Source organism: Nilaparvata lugens, chromosome 6, assembly GCF_014356525.2.
Source record: "Nilaparvata lugens isolate BPH chromosome 6, ASM1435652v1, whole genome shotgun sequence".
Lineage (NCBI taxonomy): Eukaryota > Metazoa > Arthropoda > Insecta > Hemiptera > Delphacidae > Nilaparvata > Nilaparvata lugens.
Genome location: NC_052509.1, coordinates 20,149,898 through 20,166,023, shown reverse-complemented (window position 1 = coordinate 20,166,023; position 16,126 = coordinate 20,149,898). Strand labels below are relative to the sequence as shown.

The following is a 16,126-nucleotide window of genomic DNA, read 5'->3' as shown; positions in this document are numbered from 1 at the left end:
GCTATTTGCTAAGTCTGTGTTAACTCAATGCTATAGTGGTACGTTAGAAAAAAATTAACAGACGAGATAGCAGGGTTATTCACAATGTTGTTTTAGCCAGCTAAAGTGCTATTTGATAACTCTGGATTGTGAACGCCCCATCTAAAACCATCTGCTATTAGCTAACTGCAGTAGCGATCCAAGCGGATAATTTGTGTAAGTCAAAGTTTATTATAACTCAAAAGTAAGATTATAAACATATGGCTGCCGTTTTAACAGAGATAGCTAAAGTTAGCGGACTCAAACCTGCGTTATCTGCTATCTCGTCTGTTATTTTTTTTCTAACGTACCACTATAGCGTTGAGTTAACACAGACTTAGCAAATAGCTGGAGATAGCGAACAGCTTGACTTTGCCAGCTTACTCCAACATTGTGAATACCCCTAGCAGATAGCGTAGGTTTGAGTCCGCTAACTCTAGCTATCTCTGTTAAAATGGCAACCATATATTTATAATCTTACTTTTTCAAACTAACTTTAAGTTACACAAATTATCTGCTTGGATCGCTACTGCAGTTAGCTGGTTAGCAGATGGTTTTAGATGGGGCGTTCACAATCCAGAGTTATCGAATAGCACTTTAGCTGGCTAAAACAACACTGTGAATACCCCTACTGAATTTCTTCTCATGCTGTTTTTCATATTCTATTAGATTTTCAGCTAAAAATTCTCCAAATTGTTTTCCAGAATTTGTGCCAGTTTTTATTTTTCTAAGCAGCTCTTCACCAAAATATTTTATAATATTTGTGCACCACTTATCCCCCCAGCCAGAACGATTTACTTTACAACCTACCAATCCATTATAGCTATTTCCTAATAGTTTCTGAAAAAGGGCTTCAGATGTCAGAGTCTTAAGTTACATATAAATCAACTCTAACCAAATTTTGTTATTTCTCTCTAATTGACATGTATAGATACTGCAGGTTCCATATTTATAGAAAAATGTGAAGAAAACAATTCACACCATAAATATCAATTGGAATAAAAATTCGTTGTTGGTTATCCATCTTGTTTTCTCATAAGAGAGAATATAACTCATAAGAAAGTTTCTTTTGGCAATTATCTGAGATTATTGTGGGAACTTCTTTTTTCTATCCATATGCATCTTTACAAATTCTTTTTTATCCCATTACTATTGTATTTTTATAACTTTTAAGTAAAAAAAACACATTCTTTTGGTGTGGCGACGACCGTTTCGTGCTAGTGTTGCACATTCTCAAACAAAACATTAACTCATTTGGCTGTTAAGATTTTCTGTTTGGCTTGAGAATGTGCAACACCAGCACGAAACGGTAGTCGCCACACCAAAAGAAGGTGAGTGTTGTTTTTACTTTTAAGTTATAAAAATACAATAGTAATGAGATAAAAAAGAATTTGTATATATGCATAGCGATAGAAAAAAGAATGTTCCATAATAATCTCAGATAATTGCCAAAAGAAACTTTCTTATGAGATATATCTTGATATAATAATGCATCATTCGAAATCAGTCTAATTCGCACAAATAAACAGACGAATGGATGACACATTTCATAGGTAAACGAATGGAAAATTCTTACTACTGTCATATTATCACATATGAATATTATTTTTCAAACTAAAACAAAATTAAAATCACAACCTAATACTTCTCTACCAAACAATCAAATCACACAAACACGTTCTACGATTAACAGTAATACCACGACAATATTCTAACAGACTTTACACTACACGTACGTTGTTCAACTTGAAAGCCATGTGCACACTAAGCCTCTGCCTGTACAATAATGAAAAACGACAAGAATGAGGCAAGTGGTTTGCTGATTTCAAGCTGTTATTGAAATGAAAATTGGGGAAAATATTTCCGAGTATACAGGATGTTTCCAAACTCCCTACTAGTATTCTAAGCCATTGTTCCTGGGTACGATACATATCCGAATATAATTTTTAATCCATCCGAAAGTCCTTAGTTACTCACAACCGCCATTTTGTTTTTCCACTTACTATTTTTTTTTCAACAATGGCTGAACATATGGAAATGAAACTTTGCACAACCATTTATGACAACAAGGCAGAGTTACAAAAAATTATGAAAATTTTTCAAAATAATAAAACAAAATGGCTGCCGTTTAAAATGTTATTTCTTGATTAACAAAAAACCGCTGATTTTAAAGACAAAATACAAGAATAACTTTTTTTATCAAATATAATTACAAATCGATTGACTGTTACCCGAAAATGACTACGGAGTGTCTTTTTCATGACATTTGCGCCCGGACTATATTATGTAGTATAGGTGGTACAATGAACATGACGCTTGATTTATTTTTCCATGGATACTTGATAGTTTTTTTGTACCTTTCAGTTTTTTGTACCTTTCAGTTAACTAGAACCTTTCAGTTTTTTTCAATTATAACTAGGTTCGGCCGATTATGAATGTAATTTTCAACAATCAAATTAAATTATTAGGAAGTGAACAAAAATATAATACGCTATTATAAGGATTATACGAATTCATTTTGACACTTGAAAATGACAAGTTTTGGCCAAAACTAGCTGTGTCTTCCGTAGAAAAAAAACAGAAAAATGATACTAGTTTATTCAATTAGTAAATTTATTTTGTACCACATTTTAGAAGAAAGATGATTTATCTCTATTTCAATATAAATATAATAATTCTTCAATAGGGGTATTCACAATGTTGTTTTAGCCAGCTAAAGTGCTGTTTGATAACGCTGTTGGATTGTGAACGCCCCATCTAAAGTCAACTGCTATAAGTTAACTGCAATAGCGTTCCAAGCGGATAATTTGTGTAACTCAAAGTTTATAACCTCACTTTTGCTACCAAATATGATCAAAACAAATATGGCCGCCGTTTTAACAGAGTTAGCTAGAGCTAGCGGACTCAAACCTGCGCTATCTGCTATCTCGCCTACTATATAGCATTGAGTTAACACAGACTTAGCAAATAGCAGGAGTTAGTGAATAGCTCGACTTAGCCAGCTAACTCCAACATTGTGAATACCCCTATTTAGGTATTTGCCTGTATTTAACGCTGACTTGTTGTTTTAGAGAGCAGATTTGGCGATGAACAGCTGATAGAGTTGCAGGACAATTGGCCGAGCTCTGGCAACAGCAGGCAGGCGCAGATGCAGGCGCAGGCAGATGATGCCAACCTGCAGATGATGCAGCAGCAAGAAGCTGCCATACAACAACTCGGGGTCAGACTTTGCTAAATTACTTTCCATATAACTATTGTTATCGATTTTAAAAATGACAATGTTCAAAATTCAAAGTGGAAATTATCACGCAAACATAATTAATACAATCAAATCAAATCCTTTTTACTTTCCTTGTCCTATTACCATAGGTAAGGAAAGTATTGCTTTCCAAAAAAATTTAAGCTACCCTAATTTCATGTTTTCTATACGTCTCAAGGTCCCCTGAGTCCAAAAACATGATTTTTGGGTGTTGGTCTGTGTGTGTGTGTGTGTGTGTGTGTGTGTGTGTGTGTGTGTGTGTGTGTGTGTGTTTCTGTGAACACGATAACTCCATTCCTAATCAACCGATTGACTTGAAATTTTAAACTTAAGGTCCTTATACCATGAGGATCCGACAATAAGGAATTCAATAAAATTCAATTCAATGGCTAAAAATATTAAAAATTCAAGATAATGGCTAAAAAACCATGTTTTTCACGGTTTTCTCGAAAACGGCTCTAACGATTTTCTTCAAATTTATACCCTAGATAGCTTTTTATAAGCCCTATCAACTGACATGAGTCTCATTTTTGGGAAAATTGCAGGAGCTCCGTAATATTCCTGAGAACAATGAATTTCGTTTAATTTCTATCACGATTTTCTCAAAAATGACTTGACCGATTTTTTTCAAATTCATACCCTGTATAGTTATATATCAGCTATATGAACTGGCATGAGTCTCCTCCCTGAGAAACTAACAGGGGGTCCACCCCATCCCTGAGAAATTTACTTTGTAACCTCCTTCTCGTGCGTGAGGTAGGTAGGTAGAGCAGTTTATTCAAAAGAACACATGTCTGTATTTTATTTGTAGAACAGCTGTTTTGACAACTTTTAAAAACTCCTCAAATTTCATAATTCAAACAAAGGAAAATGTACTCTGAAAACAATAACAATAGTATAATCGTAGTTTTAATTATTTAGCCGCCAATCGGCATAATGTTATTCCCCTAAATTATCCTCGTTTGAGAATGAGGCTTATAGATTAATGAGCAAGGAAAGTTGTGTGAGTGTACCACACCAGATTTTTTAGTAGAAGACTCTTGAGATCGTCAAGAGTACTGTACTACAACAGTCAAAATTCAACAAGATTCAAAACATGTACGCTAATAGTTACAAAATCACAGACAGTCAATAAATATATTAAAATGTACCAGATTAAATTGTTATACTATCAACATTTTTATAAATGTCTTCTCCTACATAATAAGGATTCAACAACAAAACGTTTTTAATTGTTTCTAAAAATAAATTTAGTGGCATATACTATCAGGTACAGTATTGAATAGCTTAATAGAGTTAATAAAGTTCCTTTGTTAATTTGTAAAATTACAGAACAACACTACTATAGTGAGGTCCACGTTATAATGGTAGTTAGTGTATGATTGACAATAGTGTTGCTATCCTTGTCTAACATGCAACAAAACAGATAGCGCTATCTCTCTCTAGCTTTGCAATGTTGTCAGTTTGCCAGAAATATTTTATTTCACTTTTGTCAGTGACTGTAAAGAAGTAGACAAACGATTCTCAGCCGCCATGTTTTATTTTGATTTATAACAAAATGCTAAAGTAGAGGAATCGTATAATTGATTTTAAATGTATTTTTAGATAAATGAAATAATTTTCAGATATTACCATATGAGAAAAACAAATTATACTTTAAATTACACTTTAAAAGTTGATAACTTTGAGACCATCCTAAACTTCGTCCATGCTTCAGTTTACCGGAATAGGTTAGGCCTACACTTATACCGGTATAAATAATATTAAAAGGTTATTTCAGAATTATTTTCATTGAAATTATTTTATTATATATAGGATTTCTATTTTTCTATTATTTTTAAAAGAAATTGGAATAGAATACCTACCGAATAACTTAATTGCTGTTGTTTTGAAGTTCAGATTGGTGTATCACAGCTTTTCAAATTAGCCGCCATTTCAGGTTTGTAAATCTGATCTCAGTTATAATAGCATAGTTTGGAATCGAATTATGATAAAAATTATTTTATTGATGAATTTAATTAATTTGAAAGGAAATTGATTATTTTATCAAAGGAATTAAAATTAATATCAGATCAAATTTGATGAGATGAATTGAATAACAGCTGTGTACACTCAGTGGCAAAATTGAGTCAATTTGGCAAAGTTGTTCTCGTATCTTTCTTCACCGCCATTATAACGTGGACCTCACTATAGATGATTTCTCCATCTGGTAGAGTAATTGTGTTCATACCCTGTAGCATTTAGATCTAATATTATAGTCTTGGACTTTATTATGTGTGTAGGTGTTCTAATCTTGACGTGATCTTATCCATCATAGATATTCATGGATCAAGAAATATATCTATCAATCTATCCAAATTTTCCTTGGCATATGTCAAACACTTATATACATAGATTTAGGATAGATTCATGCCATAAGTATTTATCTGAAGCTCTCCTTAAAATGACCTCTGTAAGGAAGGCCACAAATTAATCACATAGCTTTTTTTGCAACCTTAACAAATTTATAGCATAGCTCTGAGAGCCCCAAACCAAAGTCTCATATGATAAATGACAATCCATATGAGCATAATATACCGTACGTAAAGCGTCTATAAGCTCACTACATTTCTCAACTTTCTTAACATGAAAGTCATGAAAATACCCTTACTCAACTTATTCTTACTAGCTATTTCCTTATAAATCATTATACGTGAATGAACCCCTTTGAATAAACCTTAGACATCCAGTTTGATTGTATGTTTCCTCAACAAATTATTAAATTCGAATATTTTGGAATCCATTAGATAGCTTCTAAATCAGTTAAGGTTTCAGGATTCATGAGATGAATTAGTGGTTATAGACTTTACATATTATTTTTCACTAATAAGACAATGATATACGTTCAATCTGAGGATGTACCATCCATCAGACATATAGCAATTAATATCAGAGTGCTTTACGAGAAGTGTACGAAGAACTGTAAGGATGAGTGAACATAAGGATGAGTAGTAAAAAAAGTATTAATCTTGGAGATGTTTGATTTTGGGCATTTGTCAAATCTGGCCAGCAAATGCAATATTGTTCATATCAATGCATTTCAAAGCTGCCCTTTCTATCAATGAACTTATTATAATAACACACGATTTTGAAGTTTTTTTACAACGTCGTGAAGTCAATTCAACGAAATAAGAAATTTTGTTTACTTATTTACTTAAATAATTAACGGCACGTAGTTGTAAAAAGCATCAAAACTGTGTGTTAATACATCGCAGTTCGAAATGGATCGAGAATTCATTATCTTCTTAAATTCATTCATTAAAATACGCATTATTTTTGTATTCTTTCGCTCAAATTTCTCATTAGCGCTTAGCTCTTTACCTCTTTTATCTAATTTAATATTATAGGTTGAAAAACTTGCCCATAAAATTTCGAAAATCAACTTCCAGTTTTCATTTTTAATTATTAAGTTAAATTTACTATTTGAAATAAAATTTCAATTCTATTCCATTTTAAAATTATTCATAATTTGCTTTGCTTTACAGAAAGAAATTATTGGAGTGAATGAACTATTCAAAGAGCTGGGAGCACTTGTTCATGATCAAGGAGAATTGGTTGACAGTATAGAGGCCAGTGTAGAAAAGACAGAATACAATGTTTCCCAAGGAACGTCACAACTTAGGCAAGCTAGTGAATTATCGGTAAGTATTAATTATTATATTATTCATATTTCGATATAAATACCAAGCATAAGTATGCGTATAAAATACTGATAAATATGCATTTTTATATTCTAAGCAAAGTCTTTATATCAAAAGTATTTTGATATTTGTTTCTTAGTTATTGAAGTCTGCTGAAAATGAACTCTTTTATGTTGTATAAACCCATTCTTTGAAGGATAATAGTTTCAACTCATTCTATCTACATTAACTATATTACCCAAAGTATGGCCATTGGAATTTTTTTCCCGCCGCCGCCATGAAGATTCCAAATATTTGAATTTTACAATGGAGCTTATATGGGATTATAAGTAAAATCGCTTGCTTTTACTTATCTATTTATATAAAAGCGAAATGGCACTCACTGACTGACTGACTCACTCACTCACTCACTCGCAGAACTAAAAATCTACCGGACCAAAAACGTTCAAATTTGGTAGGTGTGTTCAGTTGGCCCTTTAGAGGCGCACTAAGAAATCTTTTGGCGATATTTTAACTCTAAGGGTGGTTTTTAAGGGTTTAAAGTTCGTCTTTTAGCATGTATATTCTTCTTATTCCAATATCTTGAAATTATAATTGAAAAATGTCCATACCATATGTTAATATAAAATTATAATCTAGAGAGAGTACCTCTTCGAAGCAGTTGTTAACTGGTAACTAAATTAATAATTTTGTCAGGTTGGCATTAAGTTGAGTTGACTTTGTTAGGTTGGCACTGAAGATTGAAATGCATTCATCGCGGAAAAATTGATTGGGCACTGCTACTTTAATCAGAGCTATTCCTGGGAATATTATATTACTAGCCGTCAGGGTCGCTTCGCTCGCCATATCCGTTTAGCCAGACGTTTAGTCTGGACCCCGACTTGATCGTCCTAACATATGAAAAATGCAGGCGAGCGAAGCGAGCCTGCTGATCTCATTCTTGGACGATCCAGTCAGGGGTCCAGGGGGCGGAGCCCTCTGGCTAGACGGATATGGCGAGCGAAGCGAGCCTGACGGCTAGTTAAAGTATATTTTGGTGATTATTAACTTCGATATAATTTATTTTATGTTTTTTTATATTCCGAATATAGTTTTGGACCTTGAAATAGTAAATCGTAGATAATAGCGAGTGAAAATGATAGGTAGGCTAGGTAACGTAACCTGAAAGCTGAATTTCCAAAAAAATACCATAAAACTTTTGAAATGTATCATGATATTGTAATAAATTTTGTTCCATTGACAAATAATAAAGTTCTTATATCTATTTCTAGAAGCTTGATGGAATTCTCATCACAATAGATTACATAACATTTAAATATTTTGTTTTATTCAGCCAATAAGTCTGACGAAAATATTGTAAAGCAAAACATTGAATTTAAACTCTGGAAGAGCCAATTATTCTAGCCATAGTACTACTTGTGAATTTAATAAAAATGTAAGATATTGAAATATAACACACATACAGTAACCATTATTGTTTATATTTAGTGATATTTCTAATCTTAAACACTGCTTGTGGTAATGCAACTCGAAAATCATATCAATAGCTATTGTACCAACATGTTATGGGTAGGGTGCTCAGTACTGAAGAGAATCAATCAGAGAAGTCAAGACGTCTTTAATCAGCACTTAATCATGGTTAAATATTTCATAAAATGTTATATTCAATTGAGCCACAAAAAATATTTTGAAATTGGATTATTTGAAGCTCGATCCAATAAATGGGATGAGGAAATATACAAAATTGAAATAATCTTTCTACATATGTATGTAGATCACTGGTTCCCAATAAGTTGTCCGCGAAAGCTCTAGAAGTGGTCCGCGAGGAGTCCGAGGGTAGGAAAATTGATGTTTTAAGCTTTACTAGTGTTTTTAAAGTTATCTTTTTTGTCTATATTAAAGTATAATCAATTTCTCTTCGAAAATGATATATCAAACTCATCTTAAGTTCATAATATGTTTCCAATCGGTAAAATAAGTGATAAGTTCCAAATTTCTAATGCTATAAGATAGGACTTGAAAGTTTGTTTGGAATTTTAATGGCGGATTTGTACCATGTGACCGAGCTAACCAATCAGAAGCGTGACAGTCAATGACCATACTGTGGGTAATATAGTTACTGTAATTATTATTCTATCCTGGTTCATCGTCACATGTGGTTGAAGTAAATTTGAGCATGATCAGCTTGAATCAAATAATTTTGATCACTATTTAGGAGAAGTCGAATGAGCTTCAATGATAGAGTTGTTCGCTAGCTATATTTATTTATTTATTTATTCAATTATTTATTTATTTCACAATGGGAAATATATCACATATCAGTTTGTTATGTCGCTATATCTACAAGTCATGGAGCAATCGCAATATATTAATAGAATGACATAGCTCTGGTGGATAGAAATGCTTTCTAATCCGACTTTATTCTATGTACTAGCCGTCAGGCTCGCTTCGCTCGCCATATCCGTCTAGCCAGGGGGCTCCGCCCCCTGGACCCCCGACTGGATCGTCCAAAAATGAGATCAGCCTGCATGTAGACCTCAGCGGACCTCTGTACCGATTTCTGGACCCCCGACTGGATTGTCCAAAAATGAGATCAGCGGGCTCGCTTCGCTCGCCTGCATGTAGACCTCAGCGGAACCTCTGTACCGAATTTGATCGTATTATGTCAATTTGATCTTGAAAAACACCTGTTACTGTATCGGCATATCTTTGGCGAACAAAATTCTTCCACCTCAGCTAAACTGAATTGTTTTAATTTTTTTGTGTACTCAATTTTTTTTAAATATATTTCCATCGATTGTTGAAAAAGGTGAGGATACGCAGAAAAGCTGAGAAAACGCTAATTTTGGGCGTATCTTTGGCGTTATTTCAAATTCCTTCTAACAAAACATTATTGCACCCCAGCTGAGCTTCTGTAGTAAATTTGAACATTTTCTGTTTATTTGTTCTCGATAAAGCTGAGAAAACGCTAAAAAACGCAGATTTTGGACGTATCTTTGGAAATTTTTCCAAATCCGTTCTTATTGCGCCTCTAAAGGGCCAACTGAACACACCTACCAAATTTGAAATGTTATGTCATATTTTTATCATATGTTAGGACGATCCAGTCGGGGGTCCAGAGACTAAACGTCTGGCTAAACGGATAGGGCGAGCGAAGCGAGCCCGACGGCTAGTAATATAATATTCCCAGGAATAGCTCTGATTGAACTAGCAGTACCCAATCAATTTTTCCGCGATAAATCAGGACCTCCTAAATAGGTATTTAGGAGGTACTGGATAAATTGGTATTTAGGAGGTCCTGGATAAATGCATTTCAATCTTCAACTTGGTGTCAACCTAACAAAGTCAACTCAACTTAATGCCAATCTGACAAAATTTTTAATTTAGTTACCAGAACAACTGTTTCGAAGAGGTACTCTCTCTAGATTATAGTTCCATATTAACATATGGTATGGACATTTCAATTATAATTTAAGATATTGGAATAAGAATATACATATGCTAAAAGACGAACTTTAAACCCTTAAAAACCACCCTTAGAGTTAAAATATCGCCAAAAGATTTCTTAGTGCGCCTCTAAAGGGCCAACTGAACATACCTACCAAATTTGAACGTTTTTGGTCCGGTAGATTTTTAGTTCCGCGAGTGAGTGAGTCAGTCAGTAAGTGAGTGAGTGCCATTTCGCTTTTATATAATTGATTCTATACGACAAGAGTATATTATACAGATAATATTCAGATAAAATTATTTACAGTAAGTTATATTGAGCAATTTATACCCTATTAAATTATTTGAATGCCTATTTTTTTATTAGAAATAATGAAGAATAATTTATTCAATATATCATGATACTCACTAGAATGAGGAGGTTATCAAAAAGATGTAATATAGAGGAAAATGATTTTTAATCAAACGAATGCATCTAGTAGTTGTAGAATCATTATAGAATATTAACTATGTATGCAGTAACTGGATTTTGTTAAAATATTCAATCACTTTGTCATTAAATAAGAATTTATTCATTTTTTCAGAATAAACTCCGGAAAAAAAGATGCTTCATGTTTCTGATACTAGCTGGTATACTGGCATTCCTAGTACTTATTATCTACTTAGGATCATAAAATGTAATCCAACTTTTTCGTTTGAAAAGCGTATTGTATATAAGAAGAAAGAATATATTTTATACATGAATTATTTTAAATCATAGTATTGTTGAAAAATGCTGGTTATTCTGGGAATGATTCTTATATTGATCATTGCTGTTGTTGTATATAATAGTTCCGTACCAATCAGGTTTTTTTTTAACCTGACGATGGTGTAAAATCATGAGAAATTTTCTCATCAATAGAACTTCTATTTATTACTCAAAATCATTCGTAAATAACACTTCACTTTTATAGTATCCGAAATTCCAAAACTACACTATCTATTTGATTATTCAATCCAATTCATCAGTTATAAACTAGATACCTCCTAATGTATATATGTAATTCATTTCAATATTGGGAAATATTATTTTCATGAATCACAATGTCAATTTAGTGCTCAATTAACAGTGAGCAAAATATCTCTATTTGACAGAATCAATCTTGAGTGCATAGAATTAAAATCTCTTTTTCTCAACTATTCTATCATTGTAAAGACAAAAAAAATCAAATTAAACCCATATTTGTTCTAAACTACCTATTTAGGAACAAAACATAATGAATCCTCATGCCAAAATGAATTCCTGCATTCGATGAATTTGAATAATATACATTATTTCAGTTCGTTTGTTTACAATGAATCATTTTATTTTTGAATGTTCGCTTCTAGAAAATAGGAGATTGCGTTTTTAAATATGTTATGTTTTAAAAGTTATTATGGGTTTAAAACCTGGTTATTTCTTGACTGACTAGGAGCTTCAAGAATAATTAAGTAATTCTAATTAGAAACTTATCCAAAAATCACAGTTGAGGCAATATTTTTATAGGGTTTTTCGTCTACTGAATTGTGCTGACTTTAGAAAAAAAACCTTGATAGGTTTTAGATAAAGTCTTGATATGTCTACTATTGATTTATGGAGGATAGATCATAAGAATCATATCATTCTATTAGATATTATCAAATTAATATTATTTTTATGTAATCAAAATGCTGTTAACAAATGAAAAACTGATTGAATGAATGAGGAATGAGCCCTGAAGTATCTTATTACCTCTTAATATTAAAATTGCGAAAGTGCTGCTTCTACCTTTGGAACCAATGGTCTAAAGAATTACATATTCAACCCATTACTACATTTTCAATATAAGGGAACCAGCTTTACCATCTTTAATAAAAATGACACTCGAAACATTAACAAAGAATTACGAGTTGCAGTTCATTTTCAAGAGAACTTACGTTCTTATGAATAATTGTCTGCAAGTCGTTATCCATCGCATATTCAAGATGATTATGAATTGATAATATTATGGATTTATGAGTTTTTCAATTTTCATGCTATCAAAATAAAAAAGTCCGACTGAGTCACTGTCAATGTTCTAGAACTGTTCCATAATGAAGTAAAAACACACATAATATGTTTTTGTGTGTTTTTATTTCATTAAAATAAAAAAGGGTTCTTGGGAAAAAAATTGAGTTATGTGCTCCCAGAGCTCAAATTTTTGGGACAGATCATTTCAAATTCGGCAAGAGAGAAATTCATGACATTTTGAGGACAAATTCTTCATGGTATTGTTGATTGTATAAAACAAAATCCTTGCGCCTCGTATAATGACATTTTGATTACTGATCCCATCGGACTTTACTCGTTGATTACAAAAATTAATAATGGTAGCCAATTGAGTTGAAAGTAGTATTTATAACACGGGCATTATTTGATTCAATAAATTTATATTACTGTACTGGAAATTTGACATATTAGTCAAGTTGTAATAATCGATTAACCAACATGTTATATGAACATTATTTCTAGCTATATAATTGTAACTTACTAAGTTATTTCGAATAGCATAATAATATCACTTAACCGTCCTATGATATCAATAATAAAGATAATCTGAAATTTAAATCCTTTTATAGATTTTTCTCTCTTCATCAACTCGGTAAAACGACATAATTCAGTAATAAATAAATCTTCAAAATGTATTTAATCTTCAAACCCATCAAGAATTCTTAAATGTAAGATTTCAATATTGAATACCGTAGCATATTTTCCAATTCAGGAAAATTTCATTCTATAGTTTAAACATGTAAGTTTCAAAACAATTTTATATTTAGACGTTTAATGTCGCTGTTCCCTATAGTGGTGCTCAACTGTGGTTATTTTATTTTATAACCGTCACAATCATCATCAATTGGCGAACTGGGCTATATTTACTTTTATTTTCTAATAATTAAAACATTTTTACTTTCAATCAGATATTAGAATATTTCTGCTCTTGTTAATAACTATCCAATAATTAGAATCACTTAGTGGCCATATATTGTGGAATAATATTCATCTCAAACGTTTTATGATAAAGTAAGAATGAAATTCAAACTTCAAAATAGATTTCATGCTTTATAAAGAGTTTTATGATATTTTTCAAATGAAATACATTTTTTAGATATGTTTTTGGTAAGAATTAAAGAAAATCTTTCAGGCATAATATGTATTTGACTATTAAGATTGAATTGTTCCAAGATCTCATAAGTTTATTCCCAAAACAAGCTTGTACTTCAGAAACAACTATTACAATAGATAAAATAGAAGTCTCATTCCATTTAGGTTAATTTTATCACATAAAATTACAGTGTTCTATTTATCAACACTCAAATAGAAATGTCTAGATCTAGATTCTAGACTGTTGATGTCAACCACAAAAATGCAACCATATTGTAATAATTATTTCTAATAATTTCAATTGATATTATTGTATTACTAAAAAGTAAAAAATATTCTCACATACAGTACAGTACCTACTTTCTAGTGTAATTATTATGTAGAAACTCTTGTAAATAATAATAGACTTCAAAAACTATAATATTGAAGTATGCAGTTGTGCATTAATATGTTTTTACATTGGTTTTAGAACTATTTTTATCAATCCAATCAAACTATAATAGTATTACAATAATTCATGGTATTTTAAATAATAACATTTCCCAATCCAAGTAACTATAAATTGTGTTGCACATTATTATTGGTTAGTTCTAACATTTTAGTCATGTATTAACAACTTTTACTGTTGAAATCAATGAAGCCGTATCTTACAACCTAATTGAGACCAATCAATGTTAAAAGAAAGATTAAATACAAATTTAGTAGTAACTTGTCTCTTGATCACCAAAATAATATTAAACAAATAATCGATACTCCATATAATGAATCATTATTTTATGCATACCTTGTTACGTTATTAAAATAATATATTGTTATTTCACTAATAATATATTTGTTATTTTGTTAGTCTGTGAGTCTGATATTGTTTAGAATATATACCGTATATTAAAATCTCTTTTATGCACCATATTTCTTTATTTTAATAAGATATTATTTTATCCATTTAGATCTATAAGTCTGTCCTTGGTAATAATGATTATGTGTGAGTGGAAAAGTTGGTCCCACTCCTATTTTTTGTTTTCATCGTTTGATAGCTCACATCAGATAAATTCACTTCACTTCTAGATAAATTCTGCTCTATAATCCATGTTTTCCGGACAGAATGCATTTAGAGAGAGAAGGAATGATTATGTGTTTGAGAGCTCATATCAGGGTTCCACAACCTAAGGCATGCAGTTCTTATACGGTAGCGCTTATTATTGACCGAGCGAAGTGAGGTCTAAGATTCAAGTCGACGGTTTTGAATTTCTCTTTATGTTCCGCATTTACAGCGAAACGCAGCAATAGATTTTCATGAAATTCAACAGGTATGTTCCTTTTTGAATTTCGCGTCGACATACACATAAGGTTTTTGAAATGTTGCATTTTAAGGATAATAATACAAAAGAAAAAGGAGTCTCCTTTGAACGCCAATATTACCGTAAAAATAAGACTTCAGAATAAATCATAAATCAGCTGTCGAGTGGATTATAAATTGCATGCATCTTATATCTCAATGTAACTTGCTAAAAAATCAGCTGTCGTGTGGACTTTCATTTGCAAGCGATGAGGCATGCAATTGATAACTCGAAGTAGCATAAATAAAACTGTCTCCCGACTCTTCCTTGCTTTCAACTCAGAAAGCTTTTGATGATAGTAGCATAGTTGTGTACAACAAATTATTGATACAACAACCCAAACAGCCATTTGACAGACAGTTGTTTACACACCGATATGCCGTCAAGCACTGCCGTTAATAATTTGGAGATTATTCAAAATAAGTTATTGAAGTATCTTCATTTCAAAAAGTATAATACATTTTGCCCATAATTTGGAGATTATTCAAAATAAGTTATTGAAGTATCTTCATTTCAAAAAGTATAATACATTTTGCCTAATAGCTTTTCCCATTAAAAACTTCAAAGTCCAAAAATTAAAAACCAGAAGATCCATTAGAGCATTTTAATGTTATTATATTAAATTCTAAATAATAATATGGTAGCCTATTCATGCCAGATTTTATCAATTTGTAAAATTTCCATGGAACATGCAATAGACCAAGACTTAATATGCTATTTCAAATATCGTTCTCTTCTAATCTTATTATTTATACTGAATCGTTGTGAATATTTAATGAAATGCGATATTATTTTCTTTTGTTTTTCTTTTTAATTGTAAAGTTATATATAACTTTACACCGGCAAGTCAGGACATGACATAATTCACTCTAATGGACAGAATTAAAGGAGGCTGTGGTTTTAACTGCGCGAGGTCTACTGTACACAGAACTACTAGTAAAATAATAGACAAGAGTCACCAGCCGAGACAGATTATCTGTGAGTGGATTTCACTCAGGCCACCAGTATTGAAGTCCAAGCTTGCTTCAAGTAGGCCTATAGCTGCCAATACTGTTGTCTGGTGCCACACTGGAAACCCAGCCTGGTTGCTCAAAGTACTACGACCCTGCCCGTTTTCACTTGGCTCGGTCAAGGCATTTGAACATTTTTATTAAAGGGAACAGTTTATAACAAGTGCACTGGATACTGAAAAATATAATTTTTAAACAGCGATATATTACTATCGATAATTCCATTGCATGCTTGT

The 16,126-nt window shown here is 31.9% G+C and overlaps 1 protein-coding gene across 2 annotated transcripts in view; it reads left to right on the top strand.

Moving 5' to 3' along the window:
• The window catches only part of LOC111061062 (syntaxin-12), a 30,735-nt gene extending 16,283 nt beyond the window's left edge, over positions 1 to 14,452 (top strand). The window contains exons 6-8 of one of the 2 annotated variants that reach the window (XM_039430360.1): positions 3,090 to 3,238; positions 6,802 to 6,957; positions 10,989 to 14,452. In XM_039430360.1, coding sequence (XP_039286294.1) covers positions 3,090 to 3,238; positions 6,802 to 6,957; positions 10,989 to 11,078 — 395 coding nt within the window. In that variant the 3' untranslated portion in view covers positions 11,079 to 14,452. The remainder of the gene's footprint in view (positions 1 to 3,089; positions 3,239 to 6,801; positions 6,958 to 10,988) is intronic. The other variant, XM_039430361.1, reaches the window with a different exon arrangement.
• Positions 14,453 to 16,126: the final 1,674 nt, after the last annotated feature.